The 17,817-nt window shown below is 38.9% G+C and overlaps 1 protein-coding gene across 4 annotated transcripts in view; it reads left to right on the top strand.

The window, feature by feature from the left end:
- The window catches only part of PRDM6 (PR/SET domain 6), a 124,039-nt gene that overhangs the window by 89,972 nt on the left and 16,250 nt on the right, over positions 1-17,817 (top strand). For all 4 annotated transcript variants that reach the window (XM_059724909.1, XM_059724908.1, XM_019478070.2 and 1 more), the window contains one exon: positions 8,923-9,099. In XM_059724909.1, the coding sequence (XP_059580892.1) occupies positions 8,923-9,099 (177 nt within the window). The remainder of the gene's footprint in view (positions 1-8,922; positions 9,100-17,817) is intronic.

Raw genomic sequence — 17,817 nt, 5'->3', positions numbered from 1 at the left:
TGTGTACATCCATGTTATATTTATTCTTGTTGACTGTCATGTATTTAAGTTGATGATTGGAGGTGCAAGTGTGTCCTTGGTGGGTAGACTGTGGATGTTATCAGGCCCTCCTGCTCCTTGTTCCATGAAAGATATTAATGTACTCTTTGTTTTACTGCTACTTTTCAACAATGAATGTCTAGTTATTTTTTAAGGTTAAAGTTGACAGTTTAATAGATGCGTTTCTCCAGGTATCATGGCTCACCCCATTTTGTATTTTTCTTCCAATATCTTTTTCTTTGCAGGATTTATGTCTTTGACTCTTGCTACTGTCCCCAGAATTAATTTAGAATTAATTAATTTAGAAAAAAACCTATAACAGCAAACAAAAATAAACACTATGTACAGGATTTGTTTATAAAGTGACTGTGAAACTTTGCACATTTAAAGTAAGTGTCAAGATGAATTTAACAGTTATGCCTGCATAATCTGTTTCAGATAGGTTTGGAAACTTGTAGTAAATAGAAACAAGAATCATGGAAAGTGATACTGCTTCACTGCTGCTTCAAACATTTAATAACACTTATATTATCTATCCACTTTGCAAAAGGATATTCCAAAAATTCATAGAGGACTCAAGTCTGTAGTCATCACTGACACCAAGTAGCTGATGTTCCTCAGTAATACTCACTGGGTGTGTCTACACGTGCACCTTAATGTGCATTAGTCTATTTTAATGTGCATTAAAGTGTCACTAAAAAAGCCATGCTATTTAGTTAATGCACATTAAAATAAGCTAATGCACATTAAGTATCACTTAAAAACCATGGGCACTTTTACGTGGGCTCTGGGATGGGAGTGGGGCGGTACGTTAATTAGAGTGGCTCCGAGAGCCACTCTAATTAAAGTGCCACTGTGTCTCATGTATTGGTGTCCCCGCCCTTAAAAATGGTGACGGAGGCACTTGAACTAAAGCTCATTGAGTGAGCTTTAGTTCAAATGCCCCCTGCCACCATTTTTAAGGGCACGGATGCTGATACACGAGATGCAGGAGGCTGCTGGAGTGCCGTAATTGACAAGCTCCAGCAGACTTCACTAATCAAGACTGTTCTGGTACGCTGGAATTCCAGCACATCACAGCAGCCTCTGCACCCGTGTAAAGGCACTCCATGCTCTTTAGTTAATGTGCATTAAGACAAGCTAGTGTGCAAATGTCATACTACCCCACAATGGAGGTACTAGATTTAATGCACATTAAAACATGTTAATGCATGTGTAGATGCACCCACTAAGCGATATTACTTACTCATTCTTGTAGCCATGGGCGACAGGGCTCCTGAGTCTGGGGGGGGTACCTGCAGAAGCCTGTGGCGGTGGCATGGACGAGGCTGGTGAATATCTGCAGAAGCTGCCAGTGGCGGTGGCAGGTATGGGGCTGGCAAGCACCCGCAGCAGCTGCCAGTGGCATTGGCAGTAGGGACAGGGCTAGCAAGCACCCACAGAAGCCGCTGCCGGGGTCAGCGGCAGGGGACAGCCCTGTCAGGGGGCGGGGGGGGGGGGCACTTGCCCTCCTGTATCCTTCCTACCAGTTGCCTATGCTTGTAGCTTCTATTAATTTCAAAGGTTCCACTCATGTCATTAAGTACTGCTCAATGTGAGTAAATGTTTTAGAATCAGGCCCAGGGTTAATAAATGTAGCTCACCCATCAGTTTAGAAACAGTGAGACTGCTTAAAAATGCAGTCTACGCAGTGTCTTTAAGATCACTTTTCTCTGCAGAATAATGGCCTTTTAATTCCACTCTGTTAGGAGGAGAATTCACACACATTTACCCCTTTAAATGTGCTCATGGTTAATGACTTCAGATTCCTAATTGGGTAGAGTTCATGTTTTTTTTTCAATTTTTTAACTAAAATAGCCAAGGTTTGAAACTGGCTTGCTCATCCTCCTCGTGGGCTGAGATTAAATTAACAGGTTTTTGCCTTCTTATGACAATGATTTTGGAGCTCTAGAAACATTGGTTGCAGTGTATTTTAGACCCATTCCTTTTGAGTTATATTTTTGCTTCTCCCATTAGCTGTACAAAACATTGAATAGGTTACATTCAAATGCCATAGCTTCCCTGTTCCGAGGAGGGTAGTGAGCCACTTTTCCATATCTACAGTACAGTTCCAACATACTGTCTAGTGTGTACAAGTGAAAGAACACTTTGGAATGTCTCTTCCCTGGAGATGGATGGTGCCAGCCTCACACATGCCCTGCTTTCATTGAATCAGGTAATATGCATATGCAAATGAATTCTGGATCAGTGTCTTAAGAATCATCTTTTCATAAAACCTCGAAACCAAATCATAGGTTAACCTGTGTCTGTGTGTCAGTCATCGTCCTTTTGGCTAGTATTTCTCTAGCAGAGGAAATAGTTGCAGCAAGAGACTGATCTGACACTGTTTCATGGTATTAAGCAAGTCATCATTACAGGCAACTGGGTCACAGAAGATTGCACTTGAGTTTCAAAAAAATTCCTGAAGACAGAAAGTCTGAAGAGGTCCATAAAAGGCCGTCTCTGATCATGTAATTCAACATTCAAGTACATTCTCCAATTTATGTTGATGATAATGTGAAAAGTGGGAAATGTTCATATTGGCTAGATTTGCCAAGCAGCTTGGTTGTTCTGGGAATTAGAAAGCATGATTCAGTGCCATTGGGATAGGTACAAGACAAATACATTGTACTAAAGGAAAACTGAAAAATAATTATTTCAAGTGTATACGTTTTATTTGACTTTATTCCAGTGATAAAATGAAGAATAAAATGCTTATTCCAGTGTCATATCCCAAAAAATGGGCTTTACAAGAAAGGGTAAAGGAAAATACCAATTTTTTAAACAAAATGTACATATTCAAGTGATGGATTTAAATTACAGGGCAATACTAAATTCTTGACCGTTTTTGTGATTTTAGGGAAATGCAGTTTGAGACATTTGTTAAACCCTACAATATCTACCCTTCCTTAACAAAATTGTTAAAAGTACCCATTTTACAATTACACTTTAAGATTCTATTCCACTTGTTAGACAAGTGAATAGACTTACATGCCTAAGCGTGATCCTGTTCCACCCTGCCTGAGTTCTTGAAAAATGATTAATGCAAAAAGGTAAGTGTGTCCTTCTTCTCCTTACCATTTTTTCTGACTCATTTTAATGGTAAGAGGATAGTGTTTTGCAATAATAGATGTATCAGTGGACTTTCAGGGACTTGAACATGGTGGAATATAATCATGCTTAGTAGTTTAAGTCTGCTTAGACACCAAATATGTAGAATAGGATCTGGCTTTAAATGTTTGAGCTGATTATTTATTTATTTATGCAATTTATATGCTGCCCTTCCCAACAAAGACTCAGGGTGACCTACAGCAAGAGAAACAGAAATGTAAACAGGCAACTAGAATAAATTATACAAAATAGAATAAAACAAAATGACATAGAGACCCATTAAACAACATCTTGGCCTAGTTTTGGTTTTTAAATACATGCTCAAACAGAAAGGTCTTGCAGCATTTTTGAAGGATGTCAAGGCTTGGGTTCTGATGGGCTTCAAGAGGGAGGGAGTTCCAGAGCTGAAGAGCGATTGCAGAGAACGATCTCATACATTTTCATTAAGCATATTTGGTGTATAGATACTACTTGCAGGAGATTGCTCTCAGCTAACCTTAGCGATTGTGATGGGACATAGGAAAAAAGATGGTCCCTTAGAGATGTGGATTTCTGGCCATTTAGGACTTTATAGGTCAAAACTAGCACCTGGAATTGTGCTTAGACATGCTGGAGATACATTCTTATGGCAACCCACCCATCCTGCACTAGCTGCAGCCTCCATGTGGTTTTTTGCCTTGAGGCTATGAAGGTGTGGATGAGGGTGTCCTGATTAGAATCTGAAAGAAATGGTCACAGCTTCTCAGAGTTAGAGAAAGGCACTCCTAGCCACTGCTGCCACCTGAAGATCCAGGTCGCAGCAGAGGATCCAGGAGCACCCCACAGCTATGAACCTGAGTGACAAAGGGAGGCAGAAACCTATCAGTTATAGGTGTCTCAGTCCTCCCCAGGTCATGTGGCCTGCCCACCACCATCACCTCTGTTTGTCTGGATTCAATTTCAGTTGTTTCACCCACATCCAATCCCCAACTACCAGGAAAGGACTGAGACTGTAGGGCCAGGTTCAGAAGAGAAGGAGAAGTAGAGCTGGGTATCATCAACATAATGATGGCACTTTATTCCAAGTCTCCACACAGTCTTGTCCAGCATCCCCATGCATACATTGAATGCTAGGGGTGGGAAGATGGAGCCTTGAGGGACCCCAAAGAAAAGGTCCTGAGGAGATGATGATCACTAGCCCATCACCACCCCCTGGGACCTTCCTGCTAGGAAAGAGTGGCATCAGTTTACAGCTGTTCCATGAATACCCAGCAGGTCATGTAAACGTTTTTTCTGCACCTCATGGCCACTTGCGTCAAAGGCCACTTGTGTCAAAGGCCACAGTGAAATCAGGTAAGATCAGCAGGGCACAGTTTCCCCTGTTGATCTCTAGATGAAGATCATGAACCAAGGCCATGAGTGCAGTCTCTGTAACATATCCAAGATGAAAGCCAGACTGACAAGAGACCAGTGGCATCCAGATGTGCCTAGAGTTATCAGGTGACTACTCATTCAGTGACCTTTACCAGAAAAAGGGAGGTTGGAGGTGGGGCAATAACTAGATTGGGAGACAGCATCCAGTGATGCTTCTTGAGGAGGGGCTGGACAAACACAGATTTAATAGTGTTTGTTCAGGACGCTGTCCTCCCAAAGGGAGGTATTGACAACTCCTGCCAGCAGTGTCCCCCAGATGGCTTTTACAAGTGAGGACTGGCACGGGTTCAGTTCACAGCTGGTTGCCCTCATCCCTCCAAGCACATCCTCCACAAAAGTGGGTCATAACAATTTTAAATGATCCATATAAACAAAGCTTCCTCAATCCCAAACTGACTCTGCAGCAAAAGTGGTGATGTCTAAGCTGTGCTGGATATGGGTGATTTTGTCTGCAAAGTAGGTGGCAAACTTGTCACAGTAAACTGAAAAGGATTCAGTTTCCAGGCAGAAAGTATGAGAGTTCCTACTGGGGAACAGCTGAAAATTGCTGAACTACTACCTAATAGGAAAAAAAACTGAGCAACTCCACATATTAATAATCTGTCATCGTAGAGTCCATTCATAGAAGTTAATGTTGAGGGATTATAATGTGAAGGGATTTATACTGCCTGGGTACAGTGAGATTGGTACATGTCATGTGTCTAAAGTTACAATGAGAAGATGAAAGGCTAGAAAGGCACATGGTCTAACACTTAATGAAGAGCACTAGAAGACAAGACTTTTTATGATAGCCAGCATGTCACTGTGCTCATCACATTTTCTGGGCTTAATTTTAACTGTCTTTAAAATGGGACTGAATAGCTATCTCAGACAGGTCTTTGTCATGTTTTATCAATGTTTGTAAAAAACTATGAGGTCCTTCCCAAAAGATGTGACAACATACAGCTGTGAAATATTACTTTGGGCATAGAGATAGGAAGCACATTCTAAGATAAATTTGTAAAGAAAATCCTTGTCTTCAAAGATGTCTAAAACAGTGTTTTCAACCACATGCATATATGTCACCCAAAGAACATGCAAACAGTAGTTTATGTGAATGCAGGTATATATTTATTTGTGCAAAATATTCATTTGTGTCCTGTGCCTACTCTCATAAAAGTCTTTGGACTCAGGAATTCAAATTGGTCCACACATTTATTTAGAGCATCCACATTCATCTACACCAAACTAAACATAGGGATTACTTTAAACTCATAAATAACTTCATTAAGGCCAATAGGACTACAATATCTTTAAAGGTATTCGTATATGGAAGTACTTTACTGAAGTGGGGTCAGGCTGCAGATTCAACTTAGGTGCTTTTTCAAAAGTCAGTCTGTAAGGTCCATTTTTGTTTTAATGTCATGGGTCCTATCTCTTTGTGACACTGAAAATAAGGGGACACCATCTTAATACAGTCTCATGGTGTAGAGCAAATCATGGCAGAGAAATAAATTTCTACGTCAAAGACAACTCTGTACCAAAGGTGCATACTGCCCAAACCAATCATCTCTTACTTCCTAGCCTTCTGCACTGTTTTCATTTTTAATAATATGATATTGATTTTTTTCTGCTAAGGAAAAAAATATGGTAAAATAGTTAATACAAAGCAAAATAACTTTTAATCTCCTTTTTTGGAAAAATAATTAAATAGTATCATAACAACAAAGAAGCTTACATAGTTCTGCATATTGGGGATGGCCTGAAGTGAAAAGGAAGGAGATGGGAAATTACAAATTACACAGGTTTGCATGGTTAAGTCTGTTTTCCTTTTAAAATGTACTTTATTTATATTTGATATCATGTAACTGTTACTAGATTACTTATTCTACTCACTTTAGGATAAATCAAATTGGACCTCTGCATAATTTATATAAATGTAAACAAAAAGGATCACTCTACTTGGAGAAATATAGCTATTCCTATCTGAATTGGGTGAACAGAAACAAAATGTATATTTAAATGAAATAAAAATAGCCAATTTTTGACTAAGTTGATCACTTGTATTTTATACAATGCAATGCATTCTTAATAATATGAAATGTAAATTGTTATTGTAGTCAATAAATCTGACTTGAACCAATGTAGGTGCTAGCAACATTTTATTTGGCATCTTAATGTTCACTTGTAACTAGCTTACTGTTGTGACTGTTTACATAGAAAGAATGATGTGACTTCTCACAGTATGAAATTAATCATATTGACTGTTAAAAAAATAAAAGATTAATTGGTTTTATTTAGTGTCTTATTGTTTATTGTGGTAGCTGTTAAAAATAGATAACCAGAGGCTAATAAATGTTAATGGTCCCTTTCACTATTAAAAAAAATCAATTGTTCATGGATACAGACTATCTTAATATATTCTTTTTGCTTAAAAGTGTTTAATCAGAAAAACAATTTTTTAAAAGTCAGCCTTCACAAATCACATTTGTTTTACTAGTGCCTGAATTTTCCATGTCAGTTTGATAAATAATTTCTTTGTAAGTTAACAATACAGTGAAGAAATAATAAAACTGAAAAAGATATTGCTTTTGTCTGCCAGTAATGGTTATAGATATACAATAGTTATCAGTGCTTATTTGAAGTACGTTATTTCGTATGCATGCATATAATTTTTAAAGGGAATAGGGCAACAATGTGGCATAATCATCCAGGTCAGGTAATCTTTCTACAACTTTTATATATTTCTTTCAAACTTGTTTCAAATCTGTTAGATAAATTTTCAAATGTAAGTAATTAAAATTATGTAGTATTGAGTTATTGACCAATCCCAAGCTATTAATCAAGCTAAAAAATTCTACAATCAGTGTTCAGTGCTCTGAAGCACTGTAAAATAATGGTATTTGTGATCGGTGATGCAAGTAGCCACAATTAAGCAGTTCACTTGACAAATGAGACGGTTCACTTTATTTTGCACTTAATTGAATTGTTGTACATGCTTGGTCACCATTGTCTCCTTCCCTCCAGTTTTGGTTTCTAGCCATTTAAGCACACACATTTGTTAGAGAGAGAGCAATTAAGTCTGTGTTGGCCAATGGCTCTAAAAATGCAGACATTAAGATTTGTGCTGCACAGTTAAGAAGTTGCTGCACAGTGTAAAAATCATTAATATCCTTCAAGACAAACTCTTAATTTTCTTTAAAAAAATGATATATGTAACAGGAGTCTGCCACTGAGTTATGTTAAATACAATGGAAGAAGAAAAAATATTCAAAGCATTGTAGTATTTACCAAACCATTTTGGAGATCTAAATATGGTGGGTGAGGGGAAGTAAAAGTATTTTACCAAAACAGAAATTGATTTTCTTTATATACAAGAAGCAAGGATTTTGGTGGGTGATCTCTTTCACTGAACCAACTCCGTGGCTGGCATAGATTTAGACAAGATTTTGAATGCAATGCACTTTTCTTAAGGTCTTTATACATATACATAAAGACATATCTATATCTATATATATATATATCTTTATATATATTTCTAATACACATGCTGTACTACTTTTATTTGTTAGTTATTCTCTCTCTTCTCCATTCATAGCCTGATCTTGTCCTTCTGTCTCCCATACTTTTTTTTCTGCTTAATTGTGCAGTGCTAGTGTTATACATATGAAGTTAGAACTTTACGATATTGTTTTGGCAATAAACTGTGATATCACAGAAACAGAATTATGGTTTCATTTCAGAATCACATGAAAGGAATTGCCAGGCTGGGAGGGAGAAATCTATCAATTGTATTAAAATATTTTGAATAGCTGTAAGAATATTGAAAAGTGATAGTAAAAGTTTCATGTTATTTTTCCAAATATATTGAAAACATTAGTCTTTAAAAAAGATGGAGAATGTAATGGATTACCAACACTTTGCTTCTAAATAGTTTCAGAAATTAGACTGGGCTCCCCTTCGATAATTACAGGTAACGTGTAGGGAAGAAATAGGACTTCTCAAACCTGTTAAAACAGGTCTCTAAAATCTAAATCTCAAGCAGCAAGATTTTTTTCATTCCATAGAGAATGTATTGTTGCCCCTTAGCTGGGGAAAATAAGGAACAAACTAGGCTGTGTGGCTACTCAAAACCTAGTTTCTGCACATGAATTCTGATCTCTAAATTTGCAGAGTTCCAGGGTTTGAGTGTTTGTCTTCCACACTAGTTCCAGGGAGTTGCATTTACTTTCCTCTTTGAAAATCAGTGTGAAAAGATTAATTTTCACCAATCAAGTTGTTTGTCATTTGTTGGTACAGGAAATGGTGATCACATGCTGCTTCTGTTTGTTTTTTTTGCAGACCCTATCAATGTGGTCATTGCTCCCAATCCTTCTCCCAGCCTTCAGAACTAAGGAACCACGTGGTCACTCATTCCAGCGACAGACCTTTCAAATGTGGTTACTGTGGCCGGGCCTTTGCTGGTGCTACAACACTCAACAATCACATCCGGACGCACACAGGAGAGAAGCCTTTCAAGTAAGTACCTGAAGCCATCAATGTTTATCAACAGTGAATAGAGGGAGAAAGGCCTAGCTGCTACTTACCAGCACCAGCCACTCCGTACCATCACCAGAGGGTCTTTTGAAAATCAGGGCCAAGACTGCACACAGATTCAGTAACAGTGTGACAAATCAGGCAAAAATCTAATATATGTATGGCCCAAAGCAATTTCCTGTCATCCAATCAGGACTAGTTTGTTTAAATGAAATGTCATTGTCTTGTCAATACATCGAAGTAGCTGGAATCTCCAGTTAATTTGGAACTGGTTAACCATGTGCAAAGGAAAAAAATATATTTTTCAGACTCTAAGCCATTGCACAGACAAAAACATTGGTTGTATCCTGTGGCATGACTCTAGTAAGTTCATAAAGAACAACTGCAAATGTAAGAGCCATTCAGGTGACTGGAAAAAACCAGTTGCCTAGTCAAGGTTGTTTTCAACTTTTATCCAAACTAAGACTGTGCTGAAAACATTCATAGAGACCACCACAGTGGATAAAGGTCTGCGTGAAATTTTTGATCCAAGCAATATGAACTCAAAACATTTTAGGGAATTTTGAATCAAATTTTGCTCCAGACTTTTTGAGGGCCCCACTCTCTGTAGTGGGCCATGCCATGACTTGGAGTCAGAATACCCCAAGCTTGGTCAGGTTGGAAGTTCAAATGTTGCATCTTTACTGTCAGGTGCACTCTGGGCAAGGGGATTGCCTGTTGCAGGTGATTCTTAATGCAGGTTTAATTGTAAATATATTTGGTGAGACCTTGTTTATCTGTATTGCATGGAAGACCTTGAATAAGTTCAAGGAAAGGAAAGAATTTAACACATTTTGCAGACTTGTATACTTTTAAGATTGTATAAAAATGGTCACAAAAATAGCTTTCGCCCCAACTTACTTCTTCATTTAAAATGAAAATATATGCCTCTCAAAGCCTCAGACACTTTTTCAGTATGAGAGACGATGACACAGATCATAAATGTAGATTTTGCTTAAGGTAAATGGCTCTGCTATGTTGCCTACTTAATTGAAAAAGCTCTGATAGCATAAAGTGTGCCCATCTAACAGGCACAGATTCATACAATTCTTAGCTTAGAACAAACAATACAACCCTGTGGAAAAAATAATTTTCTGCAAAATATCATTATTTTCTGTAAAATACCTTGTCTTCTGCCATGAATGGAAGGAGAATAAGGAGTTGAAGGGGATGTGTGCCTTTCTCAGTTCACTCAAGGACTGTGTGTGCTCATTCAACATGATTTGTCTTTTCCTGTATTTTATGCCTGGTTAATGTAAGAGAGCTTCTGCCACTAAGCCTGTCAGATCTCCTCATAACAAGCTCAGTTGAGATACCATTAGAGTTGCCTCACCTCCATATATGGTTGGAGAAAAGCATGGCCTCCGTACATGTGTGTGTTGGGGGCAGGAGGAGTGCGCCACAATCCAAGTCCTGCACAGTAGATTTTGCAGACCTGGAATCACAATTAGGCAACTGTGTGGGTAGCAAATTGTGGCAGCCCAGAGTCTCAGCCATGACACCCAGAGAGCCAAACACTGAAAGGGAGCCAAAAATAGTGTGGGCAATTAGATTGATTTTATCTAGTTGCTGTGTAAATAGATTTCAGTAGTTAATGGAAGAGGTTTCTGGGTCAAAATGGAAAATAGATTTCTTTTAATGTTAAGGTGTTACTTATGTGTAACCCTGTTGACTCCACTTAATTTTTTTCTTAACTTCCTGTTTTTGTCATGTTTCCAATACAGCTACTATTTTGCCCCATTTACAGTTATTATTTTCTCCCCTTTGGTTTGTGTTTTTTTTCCCCTGCTCCTGAATGTTCTTTGTGACCGCAGCAGTCTCATCCTCGAACAAAAGGATTTAGTTAAATGCTGTACATTTTATAATGTTCAATTCTTTCCCTTATTGTTAAGATATTTATGTACTTTACAGTAAACTTTTTTGCTTTTTCTTAAAGGTGAACTGCAGATAAACAAACTAATATAAATGTGTGCTCAACTTGCACGTTTTTATGCTGTATAAGAACAGCTGTGGATGTCTTTTTTTTAGGAAGGGCTTTTTTTTTCTTTTAATCTTTTTTTCCTTTTTTTCAGAAGCAATGAAACATCAGTCCTAATTTATCTTTTTTGGGGGCTGAAGGACTTCAAAATTTTAGAGTAACCTGGGTAGGGATGTGACATGGAACTGCAATTCTCCCAGTCCCCAGATGTCAGAAGAGAGAATGCATATGCTTATGCCTTGACCCTACAAGCTTTTCCACAAGATTGGGTAGCTTGCACTGGGCAAAGGGATACATCAGGTCTCTTTCCTTACCTTTACTGGAAAGAGAGCTGCAGCTGATCTTTAGGTATCATTTCTATGTATACCCTCCAGAGTTCCTCCACAAAAAAAGAAAGTGAGGAACTGATGCTTCTCAAGTTAAAAAAAAAAGCCCAACAGACAAAAAAAGGAACAAGCAATGGTGCAATTAATATTTTTTGTGGTTTTACTGCACAATTTACTTTTAAATATATATATTTACATATGGGATTTGAGGGTATGCTTACTCAAAATGTGCAAACCTAAAAAGTCCATTGGTATAAACTCTCCTTACCACTAAAGAACAAGCAATCATGGCAACACAGAAAAGAGTTTTATATATTCCTGCTGCAGAAAATAGTTTTATATATTCCTGCTGGACACGCAATCATGAGTACTGTTATCATTAACAAACAAGATAACTGTATTTGGAAAGCTGCAGTTACCTCAGTATTTCATTTTTAGTACTGAATTACAATATTTTTTTAATTAACAACTAACCACATTGTTTCAACAAATGCAAAGTACAAATTCAGAGCTGAAAATATGCTGGAAGTGCATGGATCATAGATTATGTATAAAAACTAGTTAATTGCCCACACAAAAGGCCAGTTATGCTATTAACTAATACCTGTGCAAAAATCTGACCTAATATTTATGCAATCATGATTGTACATATGAATTCGTAGACAGATAGTATCATCCAAATTTTTGGCAGGGACATTTGTGCACAAGGCACTTTGAAAAAGACAGTTTTGAAAGGGACAAAAATTGTGAAGGAATTTTAAAATATGGTATATTGTTATTAAAAGGGGTCTTTGATTGGACAGAGAGTGCTATGTGGGAGAAGGCTCTCTTTCTGCAAAGTCTAGCTAACTTTGCTGTCTATGGTAGCAGACTTTTCTATTTGCATTTCCCTGTAGATAAAAATGCTAAGTGAGGTTATCTGTAGTCAAAGCCTTAGCTACATCATCTGGGCAGCAGGTCCAGTTAGAAGGGATTTCTTTTCATGTCATCACAAGCAATCATTTCAACCTAACCATTGCAATGTTTTGTGCATTCTTATCTCACTGAAGTCTCCACTATGGCTCCCAGTCTGGAACAAAGCTCTTAAATAAGGATAGCTCTCAAAAGTAGGCCAAATCAAAATTATTAGCCAGCCCCTCCATCTCTTTCAGTTCAGTGATAACAAAAGCTGGGTCAAAGAAGCACAATGCTGCTGCTGTCACACCTACGGATGTACAAATAATTGAGTACAAGTGATTGAGCCAACCAAAACATCTGAAATAAATACTTTCAGCTTGGGTTGATTTGAAAAGGAAAATTTTCAGTTTTTCTTGCTGAAATGGAAAACTGAAACAAAAAAGTCATTTATGTTGGATAAAATATTTTATTTGGAAAGGCATAACATTCTGTTTGTTTTCAGGGTGCTTTTTTACTTTCTAAAAATAAATTTAGCTACACATGGCACATATCATGGAAACTCAAAATGTTTCATTAAAATATCAAAATGAAATATTTTTACTTTTTAATATTTTTCCCAGTATTTTGGTCAAAACAATTGCCTGAATTTGATAGAAATGACTTAATACTTTCAGTCAACACAAAGCTGTTTTCTTGACAAAACAAACTATTTACTGTAAAAAATTCGTCTAGACCAAGTTATTAGCACTACTAATACTTACAGCATTATGTCAGTACTGAGCAGTCAACTAGCAGAACGCCAACATTAAGTACCACTTAGCCAAAAAAATAATTCCTGGAAAAAAAAATTGTAATGGTACTTGAGAATCTGAAACAACCAGTCAGAGAAACAAGAAAAACAAAAGAACATGCTTTCCCCTTTATTAATAAGAGTAGTAAAAGAGAAAGGCTTATTGTGGAAATATAAAAAGAACTTGCTACGGGCCTTAACATAGGGCTGCATTGAATACAATAGGATCATACCTTTTTAATTTCAACCAAAGTGCCTATGCATTCAGTTTATGAAAATAACAAGGATCTGATTTTTGGTGATGGTCTTTAAGTTTCTGGGCATAGTTTTATGCAGTCTTAAACTGATTCTTTGCAGAGCTGAAACATTGAGCCTAGGTACGAATTAAATCCCTCAGAGTAGACCTTAGCAGTATGCAGCCCTTATTATTAATGAAAGAAACCTGAATTGCACCTGAGTAAATTCTAGTGGTTACCTTGAATGCTGACTGTACTTGATTGTATCCTCATGAAAGGTAGTATGAAGCATAACTACTACTATGTATAGCCACAGCTGTGCAATAACACAAAAAACCTTCAAAAATAAAGTTTAGGTTGAAGCTTATCTGAATATCTGACCTGAAATCTAATAGAAAAATCAAGTTTTGTTGTATACTAAATCAGGGATTGGCAGTCTATAGCCCCTGGGCCAAATCTGGCCCACAAAGATGTTGGAGCTAATCTGGGAAGGTCAAACCTATCCCAAGGTGGCATGGGGGACTGGGCAGCGTGGAGCTGCATCAAGCCATCTGCCTTCTCCACAGCACCCTCCTTTGCAGCCTTTCCTACTGTTCTCCCATGCCTGCGCATACCCACATTGCAGAGGGGCCTGGTATCTGCCATGAGGCTAAGCACAGGCAGCTTGAGGTCTCAGGGATGGAATGGGGTTGTGGGCTAGGGAGGGTGTTCAAAGGCATGTGTGGAGATTTGTAACCCACAGTGGCAAAAGATTGCCAAACCCTGTCCTAGATATCTATCTTAGAGGGTTCACTGCTGAGCTGAACTATTTTCTCCCATTCTACAATAATATTAGGTAGACTTTAGGGCTAAACACAGACAGTCAGAAAGACTGAGGCTGAATCGATTAAATCGTCACAGATTAGTCTAAAATGCACAGATTGAATTGATAAGCAAATGAACAGATATTCAACTGGAGCAGATAGCTTGGGCAAAGGCCAGCCCACCCACCCTGTGAAGGAGGGTTTGTGGGGGAGGTGCAAAGCATGCTGAGATGCTGGGAGACTGTGCATTCATTTGACTATGAAGGGGATCAGGGACAGCAGTTCAATAAACTGATTTAACCTAAATCAGTTAAGTTTGATACTACATCCATCCAAGTTTATCTTAAATTGGTTTGGGCCATTTTGAAAGTGGTTTATGTGCACTGGACTTCTGTTCTATTACCAATTTGAATTGGTTTCCAATCACTTTTACAGGTTTACATATAACTTCTGTCCCTAGCCCAAGGTGCATAGGGTGCTTGTACACATAGGGGGGGTTAGTTCCCCTAATTTGAAATGGTGCATCACAATTAAAAACCTACAAAATAAAAACCCACCATTTCAATTTAGGGGCTACCATCACTGTGACAGAATAGTAACAGCCCGCCATCAACTCATTCTCCACCCACCCACTGCCATGGGCAGGCTCCGTGTTGGGCAGGGGGGAGCAGAAAGTGGTAAGGAGCCTGATTCTTTTTTTTTTTTCCCTTATGGAGCCTGCCTGCCTCTCATGTAGCCAGCAGGCATGCTGCTGATGGGCCCTGAATTGCAGGGAACCTCAGTCCTTCCCTCTGCAGTGGCAGCACCCCCCTGGGTTGCACCTGCCCACTAGCAGCACACCTGGGTTGCCCCAGCCCAGGTGCAGCCACCCATGTGGAGGAAAGGGCCAGGGCCCCCCTGGCTGCAGGAGAGTTGAGCAGGCTCTGCGAGCGGGGAAAAAACAAAGGATTGGCTTCACCACTTTTTTTTTTTTTCCTGGCAGAGCCTGCCCACGCAAGCTGCCACTGGATCAGTCAGCCCCTGAGGTATGGGGGGCCTGGTGCTTTCCTCCATGGCAGTGGTGGCCCCTGGGGTTGCCTGGGTGGGTGGTAGCTGGGCAGGTGCTGCCTCAGCTTGCAGGCAGCACCCAGTCTGATCCAACAGTGCACGGGGCACTGGAAGCCTAGGCATGCTCAGGGAAGCTTGGGCTCGGTGAGTTTCCAGTGCCCTGTGCACTGTCCCCACCACTTTCCAACTGCCTGGGACCACCCAGAAATGGGCTGGCTTGCCCCTGGGGCAGTGCAGGAAGACAGCAGGAGGGTGGGTGGGTGTGCTGGTGGCCAGAGAAGGTGGCTGGGACAGTGCACAGGACACTGGAAGCCCACCAAGGCCAAATTTCTGCGCATCCACCCAGGCTTCCAGCACCCTGTGCACCATCTCCACTATCTTCTCTGCTCAAACTAAAATATATCTGAGGTGGTCTAAGTTGCCATGCTCAAAAAATTTAAATGTGAAAAAACCCGTGCATGTATACACAGTAATGCTATTATGATAGACAAATGACGATTTCCCATCACTTTTTGTCACATGTACATGGCCCTACCATCACGTGTACAAGAGCCCGTAGAGGAACTTAAACCATTTAAGTACAAAATAGTAGCAGTGATCTGTATGCCCAGAACTGGCCTGACTTGACCTAGCTCCCACCTAAATCACTTTGGTATCTAGAAACTAGGTGGTCCCTAATTCCCCTGAAGGTCTGATCTGATAGGAGTAGCCTGGATGTGCATGACATTCACCAACAGACTTGGGCAGTTGCAGCTGCTTTCCTTTTAAGATTAGAAGAGGTGGTCATGCCAGAATACAAAAGGAACAGAGCAAGCCACAGAACAGTTGTAGGAACCCACCAACATGAGAGGACTTTGGGATTTGTATCCCAGGAGGAAAATAGAATCTTTCTGTCACACCAAGTCAGAGACCTAATCTCAGAGAGGGCAGACACATCCCATGCTCAGTGTTTTCCTAATGATTAACTCTTGGCACAGCGTGTGGGGGGTTTTGGACCACTGTTCTGAACCAATGCTTCCCAGGCACTGCATAGGGAGCTCTGAGTTCTGGATATTATTCTGGGGCCAGATACCTAGAAGTCAGGGATTGCAGCAACTAATTTGTAGACACCTACAGGAAGAATTCTATTTCAACTAGTGGATAACCAAAGTGTAGCTTGAAACTAACTCTGAGTTACCCAGCTCTTTGTGCAGGAATAAGTCCATTATCTGCTGTGCACATGTAAGCGCCCTGCCTTTAACCCCTTATAGGAATAGGATTGACCTCTGGAGATGTGTAGACATCTCCCTATCCTATAATGGAATACTAGCACTGTATTGAATCTTTGCCTAACATTTTTAAAAAGAGATGCTTCACTAAATAATCTGATATTGAAGTGATTTCCTTTCCCTCTATTTTATATAATTCTTCAGATTCCTTTTTATTTGATGAACTGCTCTCCTGTTTATGAACTACACTGTATGATGGATGGATGTGTGCACGTGTCATATAATACCCAAGACAGGAAGTATTTTGGTATTCTATGTTACAGTTGAGATTTTCAAAAGTGGGTGCCCTGAATTTAGCTACTATATGCACATTTAGGCACCTAAATACATGCCATAATTTTCAGAAGTGGCAAGTACCCACAGCTACCAGTGACATCTGTGAGATTTCTACCTGTTTGGCACGTCTGAAAAATCTCAGATGCCCAAACATGGATTTAGGATTCTAATGGCAGGCACATATGTTTTAAAAAAAACCCTAAAACTTAACTTATATCTGTTGTATATACATTATATAGGTAAACTCATATGTACATTTATGTGTATTTATACATATGTATATTTGTAGTATACTGTACATATACACTGTTTATAAGGATACACATATTAATAAAATAACAAAATTTCAAGTTCAAGTAGATAGTCGTGCCTCCCATAACCCAAGCTAATCCTAGCACTAAAATTGATTCTAGTTCCTTCAAGATATACATATATAAAGAATATAATAATTTGTAAGTTTGTCAAGCAATGAAAGGTAGTATATTTTGACACACTAATCCAGTAACTAATCAGTTTTCTAATAAACAATCAGCAATACACTAATGTGTCATCAGCACTTCAGGAGCTCTGGAGAGAGGATGATCTGCACATAGACGTTAATGAATACACCAAAAATCATTAGGTGATCAATATTTCTGAGTTATTTTCATTGAGCTGATAGGTCTGATACATTAAAGCTGACATTTTACATTTGTCAAGATCACAGTGCAGTTTTTAACACTGGAACAGGCTGCAAAAATATTCCCAGAAAGACAATCAAAGAAACACAGCTTAGGCATGTTGACATTTTAGGCTGGTACAGTAGTTTAGATGAATGAATGTGTAATATTTGAGGACTGAGTTCCTAAACCATACGTTTTTTACACATTCCAATTATGTATGCATATACATATTTTATCATTTTTGTAAACGGCTAATTCTGTGGAGATTCACCTTTTCCTATGAAGAAATAAAGATGGATAGAAGGCAATGGCAACCATTGTTTTCTTCGCTGCTTCTTTGAAGATGGGGAGTTAATTCATCATAGTGATACTTTTATT

Source organism: Alligator mississippiensis, chromosome 3, assembly GCF_030867095.1.
Source record: "Alligator mississippiensis isolate rAllMis1 chromosome 3, rAllMis1, whole genome shotgun sequence".
Taxonomy (NCBI): domain Eukaryota; kingdom Metazoa; phylum Chordata; order Crocodylia; family Alligatoridae; genus Alligator; species Alligator mississippiensis.
This window is presented reverse-complemented; position numbering and strand designations above follow the sequence as displayed.